Here is a 20,031-nt window from a genome sequence, read left to right as displayed (position 1 = left end):
ACCCTACCTGCTTCTATGAGATGAGACTTTTTAAATAGCCATAGCGATACTTACAATATCATCATGCAGACACAAAACTTCCCACTTATCATAGCTCATTATCGCTTCAATTTTCTCAGATTAGTTCTATCCCTGTAACACTTACACATATACAGCCTACAATTAACATAAGAACATAACATAAGAATGGCCATACTGGGTCAGACCAAAGGTCCATCCAGCCCAGTATCCTGTCTAGTGACAGTGGCCAATGCCAGGTGCCCCAGAGGGAATAAACCTAACAAGTAATGATCTCGTGATCTCTCCTGCCATCCATCTCTACCCTCTGACAAACAGGGGCTAGGGACACCATTCCTTACCCATCCTGGCTAATAGCCATTAATGAACTTAACCTCCATGAATTTATCCAGTTCTCTTTTAAACCCTGTTATAGTCCTAGCCTTAACAACCTCCTCAGGCAAGGAATTCCACAGATTGACTGTGTGCTGAGTGAAGAAGAACTTCCTTTTATTGGTTTTAAACCTGCTACCCATTAATTTCATTTGGTGGCCCCTAGTTCTTATATTATGGGAACAAGTAAATAACTTTTCCTTATTCACTTTCTCCACACCACTCATGATTTTATATACTTCTATCATATCCCCCCTTAATCTCCCCTTTTCCAAGCTGAAACGTCCTAGCCTCTTTAATCTCTCCTCATATGGGACCCATTCCAAACCCTTAATCATTTTTGTTGTCCTTTTCTGAACCTTTTCTAATGCCAGTATATCTTTTTTGAGATGAGGGGACCACATCTGTATGCAGTATTCAAGATGTGGGCGTACCATGGATTTATATAAGGGCAATAAAATATTCTCCACCTTTGTGTTTATTCTATTTGTTGCCTTATTTCGCTATAAACTCATCTAATTTGCTGTTTTCCCTAAGAAAGCAGTAATGCTTTCTCTCTTTCTCTTGAGTGTATTTGAGATTACTTGTATGATTCTCAAAAAGAAAAGGAGTACTTGTGGCACCTTAGAGACTAACAAATTTATTTGAGCATAAGCTTTCGTGAGCTACAGCTCACTTCATTGGATGCATTTGGTGGAAAAAACAGAGGGGAGATTGATATACACACACAGAGAACATGAAACAATGGGTTTATCATACACACTGTAAGGAGAGTGATCTCTTAAGATAAGCCATCACCAGCAGCGGGGGGGGGGGGGGGGGGGAGGAAAACTTTTCATGGTGACAAGCAAGGTAGGCTATTTCCAGCAGTTAACAAGAATATGTGAGGAACAGTGGGGGGTGGGGTGGGGTGGGGGGGAGAGAAATAACATGGGGAAATAGTTTTACTTTGTGTAATGACTCATCCATTCCCAGTCTCTATTCAAGCCTAAGTTAATTGTATCCAGTTTGCAAATTAATTCCAATTCAGCAGTCTTTCGTTGGAGTCTGTTTTTGAAGTTTTTTTGTTGAAGAATAGCCACTGTCAGGTCTGTAATCGAGTGACCAGAGAGATTGAAGTGTTCTCCAACTGGTTTTTGAATGTCATAATTCTTGACGTCTGATTTGTGTCCATTTATTCTTTTACATAGAGACTGTTCGGTTTGGCCAATGTACATGGCAGAGGGGCATTGCTGGCACATGATGGCATATATCATATTGGTAGATGCGCAGGTGAACGTTGCCAACTCTGTCCACATATCTATTCAGGGGACACCATCATAGGGCCTAATCACATCAGCCACACTATCAGAGGCTCGTTCACCTGCGAAGCATACTGCTTCCTTCCTCTAACAGCCTGTTAGTGAATATAGTAAACATGACCAGATCTAAAGTGGAATCCTGTGTGCCACACCGTTAGACCTGCCCTAACTCAATTTGCTGTAATTTATCATTGCTCTTTGAGATCCTCCACACTCTTCAGTCCATGTTTCAGAGTAGCAGCCATATTAGTCTGTATCTGCAAAAAGAAAAGGAGGACTTGTGGCACCTTAGAGACTAAACACATTTATTTGAGCATAAGTTTTCATGAGCTACAGCTCACTTCATCAGATGCATTCAGTGGAAAATACAGTGGGGAGATTTATATACGTAGAGAACATGAAACAATGGGTGTCACCATACACACTGTCATGAGAATGATCAGGTAAGGTGAGCTATTACCAGCAGGAGGGAATGGATGGGGGGAACCTTTTGTAGTGATAATCAAGGTGGGCCATTTGCAGCAGTTGACAAGAGCGTCTTCGGTCCATGCGTCGGTGTTCCTGTACCTGACAAGTTTTCCCTCAAAAGAAAATACGGTATTAATTGTAGGGTTACCCACGCTAAGATTCTAAAAACTTGAGTCTGTTTCCCAAAATAATGAAATTGATTTAAATAGCGTAAGACTTATTTTAAATAAATACAAGGTATGCCTCTTTTGTCTGATTGGTGGTTCAGCTTCTCTCTGCCATGAGGGCTAGAAACTTTTTTTTTAACGCAACGCCTCATGTGGCTACACGATCGCAGGCGCTGGGGCTTTAGAGCAAGCGCCAGACGCCGTAAGACTCCTGCTCTCGCACACAGGGCGTTGCGCTAGGAGCAGCGGGAACATTTACATTCAACCCCCGGAGCGGGGGCCGGGCGCCCCGCCGCCTCTGTACGGGCCCGGGAGCGCGCGGGGCAACCCCGCGTTCCGCCCGGGGGCGGGGTAGGCGCCCCAGAGAATTAACGCCGCTCGCTGATTGGAGCGGGGGAAATGGGCCGAAATCTCGCTCAGGCGGCAGGCAGCCTCTCCGGCATGCGCATGCGTAGCTCGCTGCACCGGCACCGCCCCCTCTCACCCCCTCCCCCGGCGCAGAGCATGCTGGGTAGTGTTCCTTGGTGACCGTTGCTATGCAGGGCCTAGTCTCCCCCTCCCCCTCTTGATGAGCGGCGAGATGATGAAGCAAAGGATCCAGATCTATGCCCGGGTGAAGCCCCTGGCCAGGCGGCAGCAGGCGGGGGTACGTGCCGGCGGGGAGGGCTGCAGCTAACCTGGGAAGCACATGGTGGCGTGGTGCAGCGCGGGGTGCCTGGGGTAGGGGGCAGCCCGGGACGCCCCGCTGGGGAAGGGGGTTGGCAGGGGCTGTTTGAGGGTCCCTTTCGCTAGTCCTCGTTTATGGGGCTGGTTGCCAGTGTAGCGAAGGGGAGGACTTGTTGCAGCGCCGGGAGGATTTTAAGTGGCCCGGTGCAGAGTAGAAAGCCCTAGACATTGAGTGTTAAAGGGGAGCCCTTAAAAAACGAAATTGTGCTCTAGTAAAGCTGGTGACCTTTGGGGGCAAGGAGCTGATTTTCTACATGCTTACAGGGAGCTTGTTTAATGAAACCATCATTGTGGATAGTGGAAGTGAATGCTTGAGTTGAAATATTTCACCTTCATTGAAATGAAAAATAAAAAGTTTAATGAAAACATGTTCATCAATGGTATGTGGGTTTTGCCATAAATCTCTTTTAAAAAACAACAAAGCCCCCCCCCCAATAAACCCCAAGCTCCTTAAATTGTGGTCCAAAAACTACCTGATGAGTGCCTTATTAATCTCATACAATAAACACTTCTTCAGGGGTTTTTTTTTTTTTAAATAAATCTTTGGTCAGATATTTGAAAGTGGCTTTATTAAGCAAATTCTATCAAGGGACTTGGTGTCTCATTGCATTTAGATATTTTGAAATCTTATTTTGGGGTGGGTGGGTGAAAGAGGGAGTTCTCTACTGTGTAATGCAGAATCCTCTGGAGCTCAAATGGCAAGGGCTATATTTTTGAAGGAGGGCAAACTGGGCTTTCTCCCTTCTGTCACCATGGAATTCTGATTAGTCTACATTCCTGTAGACTGATCTTAATGAGATCATGCAGTTAAACACATCAAGATGATAGGTCCATGGTACAAACCACTGTTCTATTGCTGAAGTCATTTTGTTTTGCAGATTTATTCAGTTGGTGAAGATGAGAAATCAGCCTCCAGTTTAGAGATTATTGTACCACGTGACTTGGCAGATGGATTTGTCAATAATAAACGAGAAAGCTACAAGTTTAAGTAAGTTTATTTTGCTCTGATTTTTTCCTCATGCAATTTATTCTAAGATCACTTTCAACATTACCAGATCTGTTATAGCCCAGCTTATTTTTCTTCCTGTTAAAGAGAGTCCATTTCCTATACTCAGTATCACCATGGCCTACAGAGAAGATTATTGTATAAGGATCAGCCACTAGATTCAGTGTGCCAGTCCTATGGAGAGTCAGTAAAAGTTTCTTATTAATCTCTGATTCACACAATAAAGTTTTGGTATATTTAGTAAGATTTTTAAAAAGACTTTTTAACAAGAGGAATCTTTCAGTGCATTATACTCTATCATGATTTCAGGGCAAGACATGATAAAACTAGAAAAGTTTAATAGCTGAACTTGTATGCTTCATCAAACTATTACATAACATTGTGGTAGAAATGCCTGACTCCTGTTTACAGGCCTGCACCCAAGCAGCTGGCTATAAAGTTTTAGTGTAGACAAGGCTAGAGTGAGGGAGGGAGCTTATACTCCTGCAGAAGCTAATGAGCCAACATAGGGTGGATAATGACTTTAGCCAAAGATTTGTTGACAAAAAGCACTTTCTAACTGGAATTTGTTGATTTCAGGCCTAACCAGAACACAGTGAAGAAAATTATAGTTTGTCAAATGAAAAGGGAAACTATCATCTTAGAAAAAATATTTATACATTTGTAAAAAGATATTACAAATGATGAGAAATAAAAACAATTACTTGATAGCATCCTTTGTATGGAAAATTTGGATGCAACATTTTGTATGGAATTTCATATCAATTGAAATTTGATGCTGAAGAAAATCTAAAATCTGCTGTAGAGTAGGACTCCAAACAAACATCTGTAACTCATGCTGATGTCACTGGACAGGCTCTATGCAACACCAGTTTAGGTTGCAGATGCCCATGTCAGCTTAATGGATGCTGACATTCTCGATGTCTTTATTGTTCCTATGGGAATCTGTGAAAATGAATTCTGAGAAATACTGAGCATTGTGATCCTTAAAGAAATGCTCTTTGTTTTTAATCCTTTATCATAAAGCCATACGTACAAAAGGAATGCTACATGCCAAACACTTTCTCTTTCCTCCCTAAAACTCACTATTTTTTGGTGAAAATTTCCTACGCTGGTCATCTCACCAACTATGGGCCTGATCCTGCAATTCTATACTCCCTGTGCACACTGTCATTAAGATCAAACAAATTCAGTACAAATACTCATCTGAATAAAGGTTTACAAGATAGTGACCTATGTCTCCATACCTCATGCACTGAATATTTCCCCATGTATTGCATTTGTCTGAGAAACTGTACACTGTAAACCCTTTGAGGCCCAGACCACGTTTTTTACATGTTCTGTGAAGAAAGAACTATGTAAACTTATAGTGCCAAACAGAACAACTGCAGGTGTTGGCTTATAGTAAGTGATAGAAGCTTAGATTTTTTTTTGATGTTCATCTATTGATTACAATGTTTCCTAGTTGCTACATTTCATTGTAGTCTAAAAATTGGGAGCCTGACTGAACTGTTTATATGTGCTGCTTGGTTATAGTATAATTAATTTATCCAGTTTTCAGTGTGATGCCAGTTGCAAACACTGATCCCCTTGATAACTGTAAAATACAGGTTTTCCCCCTTAAATTGCCTCATTTTATCAGAGGATTTTATTGTACAGATCTTGTCAAAGCAGTACTGTTTACAATCTATTTGTATACAATAGCACAACAGGACACTGGTTATTAAGGCTACAGGGAAAACATTGTACTAGGTTATGTAAGCCCAATGATGTAAACATGGACTAGTTACAAACAGAAAAACAAAAATTATGAATCAAGTAGTGTTTTAAGATACTGCATGATTATTTGTTTATTATTTTCAGATTTCAGAAAATTTTTGATCAGGAGGCAAAACAAGATGCAGTTTTTGAAAGCATTGCCAAACCAGTTGCGCAATGGTAGGTTTTAATCTTGTAAATAATCAGCAGTTACATGGGGTCACTGGTAACTTTCATTATACTATTTGAAGACAATCTGGTAATCATTTTCCATGGTTATTTAAAAATGGATTGTGCTTTTATTCTCTAAATGCTGATCCATCTGAATCTGATAGGCATGCAGGAATTCCATGGAATTTCTGCTTATAGAAAGAGGCTGATGATGGAGCCTAACTTAGCATTGCTATGATTGCCTGTTTTGTTGATGTTATATGAGGAATTCATATTAGGTTAGTTCTTCCTATTCCACTGATTTATCTCCATTGGTCCTTCAGAAAAGTTAATTTCATAGCCCTCACATTATGCAACTTTAAAGAAAAGGGGTTTGCATGAGGAAATCTAATCTCCCTGTTTAGTTTTTATTAACTTTAATAAGATTTAAGGACAATTATGAATGGGCCTCCAGTGTTATCCTTACTACTTTCTGATTAATGTACATACTCATGATGGTGTTGGTGGCACTGTATCTTGACTCCTCATTATAACTGAAGAATGTTAATGTTGTAGAATGAAGCTCTCAGAAGTCTGGAAATCCCAAAGTTCAGATTGCTGTAGGACCACTGCTTCATTTAGTGTGCAAGTTGGATACTACTCTGTGAATGATTGTGGTTTTTCTTTATATTTATTCTTGTTACTCAACTTGTGGCCCCATGGCTAATATGCTTCCCACCATGCATCCCGTACACTGAATGAAGCAAGGGCCCTGTGTACTGTTGTTTACTGTGTACTGTTGTCTCATTTGTTTCTCAGTCTTCCTTATTCACTGCACACAATCCAAATTATTTAGTGAATGTGGAAATACCATTTCAGATTCACTACACAAACTTATCCCATTCATTTTCTAACCTACACACTGAATCAGGCTGTGGCCCTGCAGAAAAAAGGAGTATGCATTCAGATAATTAATGACTGTATTATAATACATATGAGTTAATCTTGTGCAGGCCACAGAAAATATTATGATAGTTTCATGTGTTTTGATGTGTTTTCAAATATATTTGAAAGGACATCATCAGCATGAAACATAGTCCATTTCAAAATATTAGTTTCAGGTAGTTTCAGGTAGTACACATGGCCATGAATCCCTCTGTTAATTTTTTGGCTTTACAATCACAATTTCCTGTTTGTTCAAATATGTTTTTCTCCTCCCTGTTGTTGCATGAAAGATCCACATAAATAAAGGGGAAATTGACTATGCAGAGGAAATATGAAAATCTCTTTCAAGTTAGTGATCTTGGGTATAACTTGTAACAATTTCAGGTTCAATTTATTTTTTCAAGTAAACAGTGCCTTTTTTAACAGTAAAGTGTCCAACGATTAATTCCTCCATTAAGTCCGTACCTGGGCACAAGCCCCACGGTAGGCTGTAAACGTGGAACAGTTTGTCATACCATTATGTTGGTGCTAATAGGTTATTTAAAGGCTGGGAACATATTTTTGGAATTAGAATTTAGGTAGGAATGTTTACAACCTTTAGGGTGGAGAAGATGGATTTTTGAGCTTAACCATTGTAGGCACGGAAAAAAAATAGTGGGTGCTTAGCAACCACTGGCAGACCTGCGGATCAGCTCCTCTCCCACCCTCTCAGCACCTACCGTGATCTGCTGTGTGCAGGAGGTGCTGGGGGGAGGGGGCGGAGCGGGGGCAGGAAGAGGTGGGGCGGACAGGGCATGGGAAGAGTTAGGGCAGGGGTGGGGGTTTGGGGGAAGGGGCAGAATGAGGTCAGGGCCTTGGGCGGAGCAGGGGTTGAGCACCCCCCAGGAACTCGGGAAGTCGTCGCCTCTGCTGAACATCTCTGCTCAAAATGGAATTTCCTAATTTAGCTATAGGAGGAGAGAGTTGTGTTTCCCAATTCTATGCTTAAGAACGTGCTCTTTAGGGTTGTAAATTAGTAGTATTGCAATTTTGTATGCATCAGACAAAAGGATGATGCAATTGTCTCACACTTACAATAGGTGAGACTTTACTCAGTAAATGTCTTGAATTCTATCAGGGCTCACCACATTGCTGTTCCCTGTAAAATGTAATTATGAACATTTTCCTTATTTTATAGTGATGTGGACTTGTTTGCTCATGAAAATTTTTAAACAATATCTTCAGTTTAACTATACTATGAATGCACTGATTCCTTCATTTATAACTAAAATTAAGACTTTGGTATTAAATTTTACTGGTTTGTATTGATATCTTCAGCAAAAGACTTTGATAGGATAGATGAACTTGGGCTCTGCCTGGCAAGTAGAGAGTTAAACCCTGTCTTTTGCATGCCAGAGCTTGGATTATCAGCATTCTTAGGAAACTCAGGTTACCAAAGCTAACTGGCAACAAGCATCTATTTTTTTCTAGAGAGTGGGGCTACACAGGGAGTTTGCTGGAAGATATGAGGACCAGCTGGTTGTGTTCCATAGCTCACCTATGCAATGCTTCTGGGCTGTGGGAATCTACACCCTTTTTCTTTTTTTATTTGAACCTATGCTGGTGTGAGTTGTATTCTTCATCCATCTAGGAAATCCATCTTGTTTGACCTTTGGCTAGAAGAAGCCCTGGTTTTACATTAAGAATAAAAAGTGCAGATTCCTTTTACCAATGTGACCAACTGCTACTCTGACCCATGGGCTTTCATATGGGCTTTATCTTCAAGTGATAAAAGCCTAATTATATATTCATTCTAATCAAATCAAGGCTATCTGACTTCCTTCTTTGATTGTTATTAAGGTGATAATGCTTGTTTTCAAATGGTTGAATATGTGCTCTTATTGTTGATAAAACTACAGAATATTTCCAGTTGGTGATAACTGCATTTGCATTGTGACAAAGCCAATTATCTGAACAAATGTTTTGTAAGCATAGTTAAAACTTTCTCCTCCTCCACTCACTGCTCTTTCAAGGCAAAAATATATTTACAAATGTGTTCTTACTCAATTCCTTAATTCATCCAACACCCTCCCCCCCAGTTTCTGCTGATTTTAATTACATATCAGTCTGTAATTAGCATGCCAAAATTCCTTTCCATGTGGCAAAATAAGAACCACCATTGTTACTCCTGGAACACCTCAGTTGTTCATAAGAAACTTGTCTTCATTATATTAAAAAATAATTAAGCTGAAAGCTAAAGTCTACATATTTCTGAAGAAGGAGTCATTTTATTAAATGAACAGACTTTGGTTGTGTTCTGCCACAGAAAATAAAACACAAAAAGATCAATGAAACATATCAGCAGTATTCCAAGACTGTTTGTCATGAAATCACATGGAAACATGATTGAATATTTGAAAATAAACAAAAAATTTGAGGACACTGTCAATATTTTAAAAAGGAATAAAAGCATAGGATATGCATGATATTTAGATCTTTTTTGTGACTTGCTAGATAGGTGAAGATTGGGTTTACTTTCCGATTTGTATTTTTATGTAAATCCACTTTCTTCATTGTTAGATTACTCTTTTTTTCTCTGTCATTAAAAAATCTGGTCTTCCTGTCAAATTGCCTCTGGTCACAGACACTCCTTTAGCATCATCATGTTGTTTTACATGGTTAGTATGGTCAATTTTCAAAGCTATTGCAGCATATGTTTTGATTTATTATTATGGTGAGTCATCTCTTGAATTTTTTTCTTTTCTTTCCCCCTTTTTTTCTTTTTCTTTTCAATGATTAGGGTATTCAACAGTCTTTGAAATGTATTCTGCACTCTTTCTAGGGAGGGGTCATCTTAACCTCTGATTGTAATAACTAATACCCTGATGCCTGAGACCTGAAGCATTATCATAGCACTCATTGTTCTGCTGTTACCTTAAAGAATTGCAGGTCACGGAGACTTGGTCACATCCTTTATCTATCAGTTACCTGACTATATTTCAGGTATCACAGTGTTGGTGTCAGGATTTAAAGATCTAGAGTGAAATCATAGCCCCACTGAAGTCAATGGTAGTTTTGCTGTTGACTCTAGTGAGACCACAATTTCTCACCTAGCTCATTAAAGACTTCTCTGATGTTCTTGTATGACTGATGTTCCCTTGGGATCTTCACAAAAAAGATGTATATCGTGACAATTCAGCATCCATAAACACTACTAACCCTTTACTATCCATCTTTTTCTGAATATAGCTCCTTGAGTACATATTGTCCACCTTCCTCCCCAACCTCTCTATCACCTGTTAATGATATTGCTTTAAAACCGGGTATTATTTCACTTCATGTTACACGCTATACAACTCATGATGCACAAAGATCCCTGCAATTAGATTTTATGGCTGGGGGGATGTAAAATCCTTGAGAAATATATTTGGTTTCAATATGAGTCTGTTGAATGGCTGTTTTTAAAGCAGGTATTTTATAAAAATCTACCTCTTGCCCGACTCACTAAGTAAATACTACACGATAATCTGGTCAAGAAATTGAAATAATGGGCCACTTCACCCTAAATTTTCTTTATGAACCATATTAAAATATACTGAAAGTAATATATTGTGAAACACGTACACCAATCACTGAGGTCTGTTGACTCCCATATGCTGAAGGAGCTATGTTCTTAACAGAATAATCCAAAACCTTCCAAGTCCGGTTTGAAATAGGTTTGTAAATTCCATTCCCCCCCCCCCTCCTGTCCTGCCCAAAAAAAAAACCCCAATAGTTTTGGCTTTGAAATTAACCCCATTTTTCCTATGATCAAATTTCACGTGCACATTTGCAGCTGCATGAGTTCCCAGCAGTTTGCTGTGTCATAAGTGGAAATGGGGCTGTCTGCCATATTGAGAAAGTGTTGGAGAAAGGCAGGATAGAGTTCCTTTCCCTTCACTGGTTTCAGAGTAGCAGCCCTCACTGTTGTCTCTTTTAGGATCTGTGTGCCCATCTTTATACAATACCTCTCAGTTTAGCTGAACTGAGAGGTATCGCATAAAGATGAGTGCATAGCTCAGGGGAGCTGGATCACATGGGATCACATGGGACTCATTTAACTAATTTGTTATTTATATGTCTTTGTTCGGTGCAGAACTGAACATGGTGGTGGTGCCAAATAAAGAAATTATAAACTCTGTTTCTGAATGATTAGAAGATAAGGGATACATGGCATGTTCCCAAATTCTGTATATTCTTATTTTTACACTTTTAAAGCCATGCACCAGTTTTAAGATTCTCCCTTCCCATTAGAGACAGATGGAAGTCTCCTTCCTTTGAAACATCAGAGATCGCCACAGCTGGAGATGAGACCATGGGCAGGGTGAGCTGGTGCTCTGAGGTGACACTGAGCGTTATCTCAGTCAGGTGCTTGGCTAGCTAGTTCTTGCTCACATGCCCAGGGTCTAACTACTTGTTATATGTGGGGTCAAGAAGGAATTTTCCCACATGTCAGATTGGCAGTGACTTTGTGGGCAGGGGCTTGCTTTCTTCTGCAGCATGGGATGCAGGTCACTTGCCAGGATCATCTGGGTATATCTCACTTAATCAATTCCCTGCTGTTGCAGGGGCCTCAGGCATTTGTGCACCTCAGTCCCTCCTATTCTCTTCCTGAGGCACTTCTTCTGAGGAAAAAATCATTATTGTGTCTCCAAGTGTTTCTCATTTACATCATTTTACTTTTCTACATAGTCTGAAATAAAATACCTTGTTTTCAGTACTTAATAACAATGACTGACTATACAATTCCATGAATATGTAACACTTCATGTATTTAAAAACTATTTACATGGTATAAACAGTGAGCTAGCTGCTTCACAGCTGAGTATGAAGATGAACATTTTAAAATATAGTCAATGCATATATAGAACAGGGGAACAGGAAATCAGTAGCCAAATGTGTTTGTTGTTTGTATCACCCAGAAACCGCAGGCACATTGGATATCCATTTTGCTGGACAAAAACCTTTCAAGAGACATCTATCCTGGGGAACTTACAATTTAAAAGGCTAAATTGAGCCTTTAGGCTCATCCTTTTATAAGGGGCAGTTCACTGCTGCACTGGCCCAGGAGTTGCTCTCGGGAGGAATTGTTACTCAATGTCCCAGTTCCCTCCCTTCTCCCAGGCTTGCTTCCGTGGGGAAGTAACTAATTGCAGGCCTTCAGAAGGTAGTATCATTTCTACTGGCTGGCGCAAAGCAATGGGTAGAAATATAGTTCCACCTATTCCCCATAACTCTACATCTTCATCCCACCCACCTATTTTGAGACTTGCAGTCCCTGCCCTCTCCTCATGCCCACCCTAAAGCCATGATGCAAGGACCACTTATGCACCAGAATAGGAGGGTGCGAAGATCTTCCTTCCATTCCTTATATTAGCCTGAGTCACAATCTGGACATAAAATAAGACTAGACAAAATAAGTGGGTGTAACAAACCAAGGAGGAAATGGGAGAAAGAGGGTGAAGTCAACAGAGGCAGGAATACGTGGTTATATACAATGGCTATGTGCACACTTTGCAGATTTGAATCTTTATATATAAAGGAGACATTAATGTTATCAGTGATCATGGGTAGCCATTTACCTGGCCATCAGACATCATGGTTTATATACATATTACCAGTTTCACAATTATTTTAAAAAAATGTTTCCTCTTCCCTTTCTTTTATTCCTCCCTCCCTTATCACCAGTTTAGTTAATTCTTGTTTTATGGGGAGGGACGTGGGGGGGGGCACTTGGGTTTATAGGCTTCCTGAAGGGTGTTTTAAGGAAAGGCTTGGATGAGAGGATGGAGGTAGGGCAGGCCAGGTCAGGAGTGGGGTTCAGGAGGTGAATTGGGCTGCATGGAAGAAGGTACGGGACTGAGTGGTAGGAGGACACAAAGAGTCAGATAGTTGTGCACCATGATTGGAGGAAAGGCAACAGGAAATGACAAAATGAAATTTTATGTAGATGTTTTGCTAACTTTCTCCAGAACTCAGAAATAAGTATACCTGTTATTCACCCAGGCACAAACTGCACTCAGTCAATGAGACAGTCTGTTTTGATCTAGTTAAGTTCAGATGTGTGCCAAAATCCAGTTAAGGTATTGGAAATGTATTCCTGCCTATATGAAGATTGATTAAATGTTAACAAATAGTGATGCAAGGGGATTTCCTCCCAAAGAGGGAATACTTGCAATCATGCTGACCTCTTAAAGCAGAAGCTGCTATATAGCTGCTATATTAACCAAACTAGAACTGACCATTGTCCCTTTCATTTGCTCTTAAGTTTTCTAAATGCTTAACCATTTACTTTTCACCAGAGGTAAAAATTAATGTTAATCTTAGAGAAATGAAGGGCCCAAAGAATAGTTATTAGAAGACATGCATGCACTGAGAAAAACAGATCTAAAAATGAGAAACTTCTCTGCAATTCCAACAGCCCTTAAAATAGTGTCATATCCTCAAGGGCGCATATTAATTTTTGCAAGTATGAGACAATTGCCGAATTTTTATGTATTGTACATTTTTTGTGCATAAATGCTGTATGAATTTGTCAGCTTTTTGTTCTTCAAGTTACATAGAGGACTCTCTCTCCCCCAAAAAATTAATTGCCCATTATTCTTTGTTCATTGTCCCCATCACTCAGCTGCGGTGTAACACAACACATTTTCCATCTTCTTGGTCTTGTTTTGTGGCACTACTTGGTGCAGCTGCAGCATGTTGATTCTGGACTTGTAGGTATTATTGGCTGGTAAAGTAGGTTGCTGGGTGATTTAACTGGCAGACAGAATTGTTTCCAACACAGTGGCCTCGTAAAGGAAAGTCTTATATATTTATACTACTGGGATTCTGAAAATTAAGATATTGTCAGCTCTCTTGTTACAAACTCTTAATCAGTCCTGTCTTTTAGATTGTACAATCCTTGGGGAAGGGAGTATCATTAACATTTTTACAGTGCTTAGCGCAATGGGTCCCGGATGCCTCTAGGTCTCATTGATGTGATATGATATATTAATAATGAGTCATTGGCACAGAGCTTCATAAATGGTTCCTTGAGCTTTATGGTAATGTGGCTAAGTTAAAGAATATATAACCACACTAGCTATGTTTATAACACAATTTGTTCTCTCTGGAATTCTAGAAATTAAGGTGTAAATATCTGGCATGATTATTCATGGTTCTAAACGGTAGACTCGAATGAATGATTGTCCATTCCTTAGCAGTTTATATTCCTGAATCATTGTGGTGAGCAGTGGCTGAGCTCTTCTCTAGACAAACTTCCATCATAGCTTTATTATTACTAATGTGGTTGGCTTTGGCACAAAAGGGCTGTGGGATCACTTTCCTTTTGGATGCCAGTTTGACACAATCCAGTTTAAAAATTGTGCTAAATTGAAGAATCAGACAGTAATGATTAAGGCCTCTTCTTGAAATGGTTGCAACCATGGGGCATATGAAGTGCAAAGATTCATTAACATTTCATCAAACCACTATTATAGGGCACAGTATCTGTAAGATTTATTCTGACACAAAATTGCAGATTTTCAAACTGTTAAAGAAATCTGCTTATTATAGGTTATGGTGTGACTATTTGGGTGGGTGCATAGAGCATCTTTTTCAATAAAATACCATTTTTTATGCAATGTTCATGGCTGAACTTATGTGTTTTAGAGAACTTGTTGGAGTAATGCAGGAAATAATGTTGCACCTCCTTTTTCAGGAAAATTGTTGTCAATTTCTAAAGAAACTGATTTGTGCAGTAAGCTCTTGAAAAAAACAGTGCTGTTATAGGTATGTTTGGGAGTTGGACATATCTATGAAATGTGAGGTATCACCAAATTAGATTTATACCACAATTCTGGCAAAGATATAAAGAGAAGATGTCGTGTTGAGATATTTTGTTTATTTTAATTAAAAGGAACTTTTATCTGTGCTCCAGACGAGAAAGGATATTTAAGTACTGAGCTTCTCCAAAGGCAAATCCTCCTTCAAAATTGCTTTCCCAGAGTTTAAAAATAAAATAAAGTTCACAAGTCTCTTAAACATAAACATAAATACCTGAGAGTTGGATGTGCCAGGAGTGTGTTGAATTTTATTGTGAGTTGAGTATGGATTAAGGGCCCCTGAAATGGGGAGAGGGAAAGTGCAGGGACATCAGGAAAATAATCAAGGGTAGTGGGATTTGAAATGAGGAGAGAGACAAGATGTTATCAAAAGATCAAAGATACTGAAGTCTTCCTACTTTCTTTATTAGTTTAGTATTTGCGTAGGTGTTGAATGACCACCTACATTTAGATGACCAACTAACTCATCAGAACTCACGTTAGAATAATGAGTGACATAAACCAATAAAGTAAGGTAATTTAGAGTTGGAGCTAAAATTGTTCCTTAGTGCCAAATACTTCTCTTGGCTGCACATACGCATCCATGGACAGAACTTATTCCTTAATCAGTTCCTTTGTTCATAGTATTAGCATGTGGTTTGTTGGAGTATGGTGCTTACACACATTATACTTAGTTAAAGGATAGAGTTTCTGAATTTCTGAGGGTTTTTTAATGGCACTAAATATGTGCTTGCCTGCAAGATTTACTTTTCTTTTTAATCTTTTAGAAGACTGAGCAGTATGTCTAGAACCATGGATGCAGTGTCAGAGCAAGATATGGCGAAATGTCTTTGTGCTAGTTTCATAAGTACTCTTACTGATCGTGCTTCTGGATCTAATGGATAGGCTTCACTTAATCATTTGTAAGGTGGGCCATATCCCTTTATCAGTAGTAAATGCGAGTGGTGAACAGTTGAGAATAAGAATTTCACAACTGGTTTGGATCCTTTATCCTGGGTAAAAGGATAGGCGTGGCATAAAGGGGAGCTAAAAACCCTGTATCTGGCATCAGAAGGATTTCCTGGGCAGAGACACTGTGGAAGACTGCCATAAGGCTGCCTTCCGAGAACCCCATTGTAAGCTCTGGCATAGGTCAGAGGTTCTCAATCTGGGGGATGGACACCCCTGGGGGGAGTGCAGAATGTATTCTGGGTGTGTGTGAGAGAAGCTTTAGGGGGGAAAAAACTTACTGCACACATTTTACCCACTGCAATGAATAGGTAGCAAAGCTGATTCCTCCAGACATAGACTCATAGGACTGGAAGGGATCTCAAGAGGTCATCTAGTTCAGTCCTCTGCACTCATGGCAGGACTAAGTATTATCTATACCATCCTTGACAGGTGTTTGTCTAACCCACTCTTAAAAATCTCCAATGATGGAGATTCCACAACCTCCCTAGGCAATTTATTCCAGTGCTTAACCACCTTGACTGTTAGGAAGTTTTTCCTAATGTCCAACCTAAAATGTCCTTGCTGCAATTTAAGCCCATTGCTTCTTGTCCTATCCTCAGAGGTTAAGAAGAACAATTTTTCTCCCTCCTCCTTGTAACAACCTTTTCTGTACTTGAAAATGGTTATCATATACCCTCTCTGTCTTCTCTTTTCCAAACTAAACAAATCCAATTTTTTCAATCTTTCCTCATAGGTCATGTTTTCTAGACCTCTGATCATTTTTGTTGCTCTTCTCTGGACTTTCTGTAATTTGTCCACATCTGTCCTCAGATGGCACTGTGCATTTGACTCTAGATGGTGCTGTGCATTTTGATGGATTTCTGTTAAGCATGCATAGCATTATACAAAGTCTTTGCCATCTGTACATTAACCTGTTTGCTATGACGTGGTGTGCACATTTAATTGTAAGCATTGACCACAATTGCAATTTTGCTTTTGCTCTTGTTACAATGGATCATTGGCTTTGTTTGAATCAATGCCTTACTGTTTTTAATATTTAGTGAGAGTTGCATGTTGATTTATTTATTGGTATATATACTTGTGTGGTGGGAGGGGTGTATGTAAACTACTACAGACATAAAGAAGGGGGCTGGGATCAAATAAGTTTGAGAATCACTGGCATAGGGGGTATGGCAGGAGTTATGAATGGTATGTTGGGGGTGGAACCACAGCATGTAATGCTTCAAAGATTTCAAGTAGGGCTGCTGCCCATAGGGCAGCTCCAGGAGGCTACTGTAAACTAGGCAATCCCCCCCAACCCACTGGACTGCCTAAATTATACTGGAGGCCTCTCCAATACATGGAGCAGTCCAGGATCAGGTGGGCATAAAGGGTCTTAAAGCCACATTGGCCTCTATCCACTTGACTGGGAGTTCTGTATTGTGCTTCTTAGAGGCACAGTACAGAATCTCACCCTGAGTCTCTTATTTCTTGAATATGTTAATTATTATCTTTGTAAGGACGTCTACTATCCTAATGCAATTAATAGTCAGGCCTTTGTTCAAGAAACTCTTTCTTAACATTTGCCACCTCCTTAATTTTTGACCTGTTTAAAACCCTCTCTTTCTGGGAGAGATTGAGAAGATAAAGGTAAACCAACTCCAGCTACACCTAAGGATCAAAGAAAGTTGGTGAATTTATCATTCTGGCTTTATGCCTGGCTATGGCAGAGATTGCTCTGATGTGTTTGATCCACTTATGTCAATAGAAAAGGGTCATGTGTTCTGTCATAGACTACATAACAAAAAAGTATGCCCTTCGAGTTTGTGAACAGAAATTTCCTACACTGTGGCCTCTGCATATTTCCACTTGTAGGATGTGCCCACATCCAGTCAATCCAAAAATGTGTGATTTAATATATAGTAAATGCAATGTAATGTGTAACTATATATAAAAAAGAGGATGTCTGTGTAACTTTGGCTGTGTGTTATGCCCTAAACCCACCCCCCACGCTTGAGTCTGATCAACTCAGCATAGCTTTGCTGTATGCCAAATAAAGCAATTTGAGTGACAAAATTCAGAGTCAAAATGAGTGTTTTGGATCCCAGAGAACTGGATGAAGTGTTCTCCCAGAACTTGACACGGTATTCTGGATAAGCCGAATGGAAAAGGTCTTGGAGGGAATCCCAATGTTGCCTAAAATTGGCCAAAAGAGATTACAAGCATTACGCTAACCTTTGTCAGCAGGCAATCTCTCAAATCACAGTTGGAGATAAAGTATAGCTGTCAATGTAATACCTTGACTCTACCTGGCCTTCAAGAAGTTTATTTACCTATATCTTGACCCATTCCGGGTCATCCAACAGATCAGCCATGTGGCCTTCAAACTCCAACTGCATAGCATGATGAAAATGCAACCAGTATTTCATGTCTCCCTGCTGAAAAAGCTCACCATCTATTTCCTTGGATGAATACAATCACCACTGCCATCAGTCAGGTCCAGGGGCATAAGGAATACCTTATGAGGCAGATCTTGGACTCCAAAATTCTGAGAGGAAAGCTCTGGTTATGGTCCAGCTGATTGACTGTGGGAGCCAGCCAAAAACATGCAAGCATGTGACCTGATTCAAGAATTCTATCAGTCACACATTGATATATTTGGCCCGAAGACATTTGGTAGGTGTCTTTTAAGGGGGGAGGGATAATGTAATGAGTCATATCTGAGCCTGAGAGTGCTCTCTGAGCCTGAGCCTGACAAGTTCTGTTGAGCCTGATGAGTTGACCCTCAGCCTGAGCCAGCTGATATAGTGTACTTGGACTTTCAGAAAGCCTTTGACAAGGCCCCACACCAAAGGCTCTTAAGCAAAGTACACAGTCATGGGATGAGAGAAGGTGCTCTCATGGATAAAAGTTAGGAAACAAATGTACAAATAAATTATCAGTTTTCACCGTGGAGAGAGGTAAATAGCAGGGTCCTCCAAGCATCTGGATTGGAACCAGTGCTGTTCAACATTCATAAATGATCTGCAAAAAGGGGTAAAAGTGAGGTGAAAAAGTTTTCAGATAATATAAAATTAACCGAGATAGTTATGTTCAAAGCTAACTGTGAAGAGTTACAAAGGCATCTCACAAAACTGGGTAACTGGGCAAAAAAAAAAAAGGCAGATGAAATTCAGTGTTGATAAGTGTAAAGTAATGCACATTGGAAAACATAATCCCAATTGTACATACAAAATACTGGGGTCTAATTTAGCTATTACCACTCAGGAAAGAGATCTTGGAGTTATCCTGGATAGTTCTCTGAAAACATCTGCTCAATGTACAGTGGCAGTCAAAAAAGATAATGTTAGGATCCATTAGGAAAGAGATATTTTCTGTCTTATTATCTATCATAATGCCATTATATAAATCCATGGTACGTCCACATCTTGAATACTGTCTGTAGTTCTGGTTGCCTCATCTCAAAAAAGATACATTAGAAATGGAAAAGGTACAGAGAAAGGCAACAAAAATTGTTAGGGGTATGGAACAATTTCTATATGAGGAGAGATTAAAAAGACAGAAACTGTTCAGTTTAGAAAAGAGATGACTAAAGGGGGCTATGATAGAGGTCTATAAAATCATGAATGATGTGGGAAAAACTCTCGAGTAGAACCTTACCTGGGAATGACAGGGTCTCCCGGCATTTCCAATTGCTCCTGCAATTGCAGATCTTGGGAGAAGCAGGACAGATTCCTCTGCTGCTGATGATGATAGACACTGGGGTTGCTGACAACTTTATAGATGCTAAGGCAGCCCAAACCCTCCAGATCTTTCTCTCGGGAAAACCCACACCATACCTGGCTGATGATAGATGGGTTGCTCCTATCATCAGGACTGGTGACTCAAGAGACCATCTCCCTAGAGGCCTGGGAAATAATATGCTCTGATGTGATTTGCTCTCCATTCTTCATGGTAATCGGCATTCCTTGATTGGAATGGCATGACCTGTGTATCTCCTGGTGGTGGAGGAACATTATCTTCTCCTCTGAATATTGCCAGAAATATTGCTTCCAACAAATCAACCAACCTCCATTGGAGTCACACCGACAAGAATGGAGCAGCAACACCCTGAGGGAGGGGGTGAGGGACAATGTAAGAATCTGCATGACTAGAACTTCAGACCATGGGGATTCCAGGCTGTGGACACTTCCGCATCACCACCAGAAGTCCAGGCTGGCTTTCCACTGGAGAACCCTGTAAAGCTAGACACTGCAGGAAGTATTGCCCAGCAAGACTGCAGTGGTGGCTCCTGACAGCCTGTTGATTGGCCCATGCTGGTATATAAACAAATAATCCATCACAGG

General features: G+C 40.1%; 1 protein-coding gene across 2 annotated transcripts in view; it reads left to right on the top strand.

The window, feature by feature from the left end:
* Positions 1-2,854: 2,854 nt before the first annotated feature.
* Positions 2,855-20,031, top strand: part of KIF6 (kinesin family member 6) — a 282,709-nt gene continuing 265,532 nt past the window's right edge. Inside the window, exons 1-3 of one of the 2 annotated variants that reach the window (XM_038397613.2) lie at positions 2,855-2,972; positions 3,931-4,040; positions 5,922-5,996. In XM_038397613.2, coding sequence (XP_038253541.1) covers positions 2,895-2,972; positions 3,931-4,040; positions 5,922-5,996 — 263 coding nt within the window. In that variant the 5' untranslated portion in view covers positions 2,855-2,894. Of the gene's footprint in view, positions 2,973-3,930; positions 4,041-5,921; positions 5,997-20,031 lie in introns of those variants that run through there. The other variant, XM_043511614.1, reaches the window with a different exon arrangement.

Source organism: Dermochelys coriacea, chromosome 3, assembly GCF_009764565.3.
Source record: "Dermochelys coriacea isolate rDerCor1 chromosome 3, rDerCor1.pri.v4, whole genome shotgun sequence".
In the NCBI taxonomy this organism is placed as follows: domain Eukaryota; kingdom Metazoa; phylum Chordata; order Testudines; family Dermochelyidae; genus Dermochelys; species Dermochelys coriacea.
Note: the sequence above shows the minus strand (reverse complement) of the source record. Positions and strands in the feature narration are given on the sequence as shown.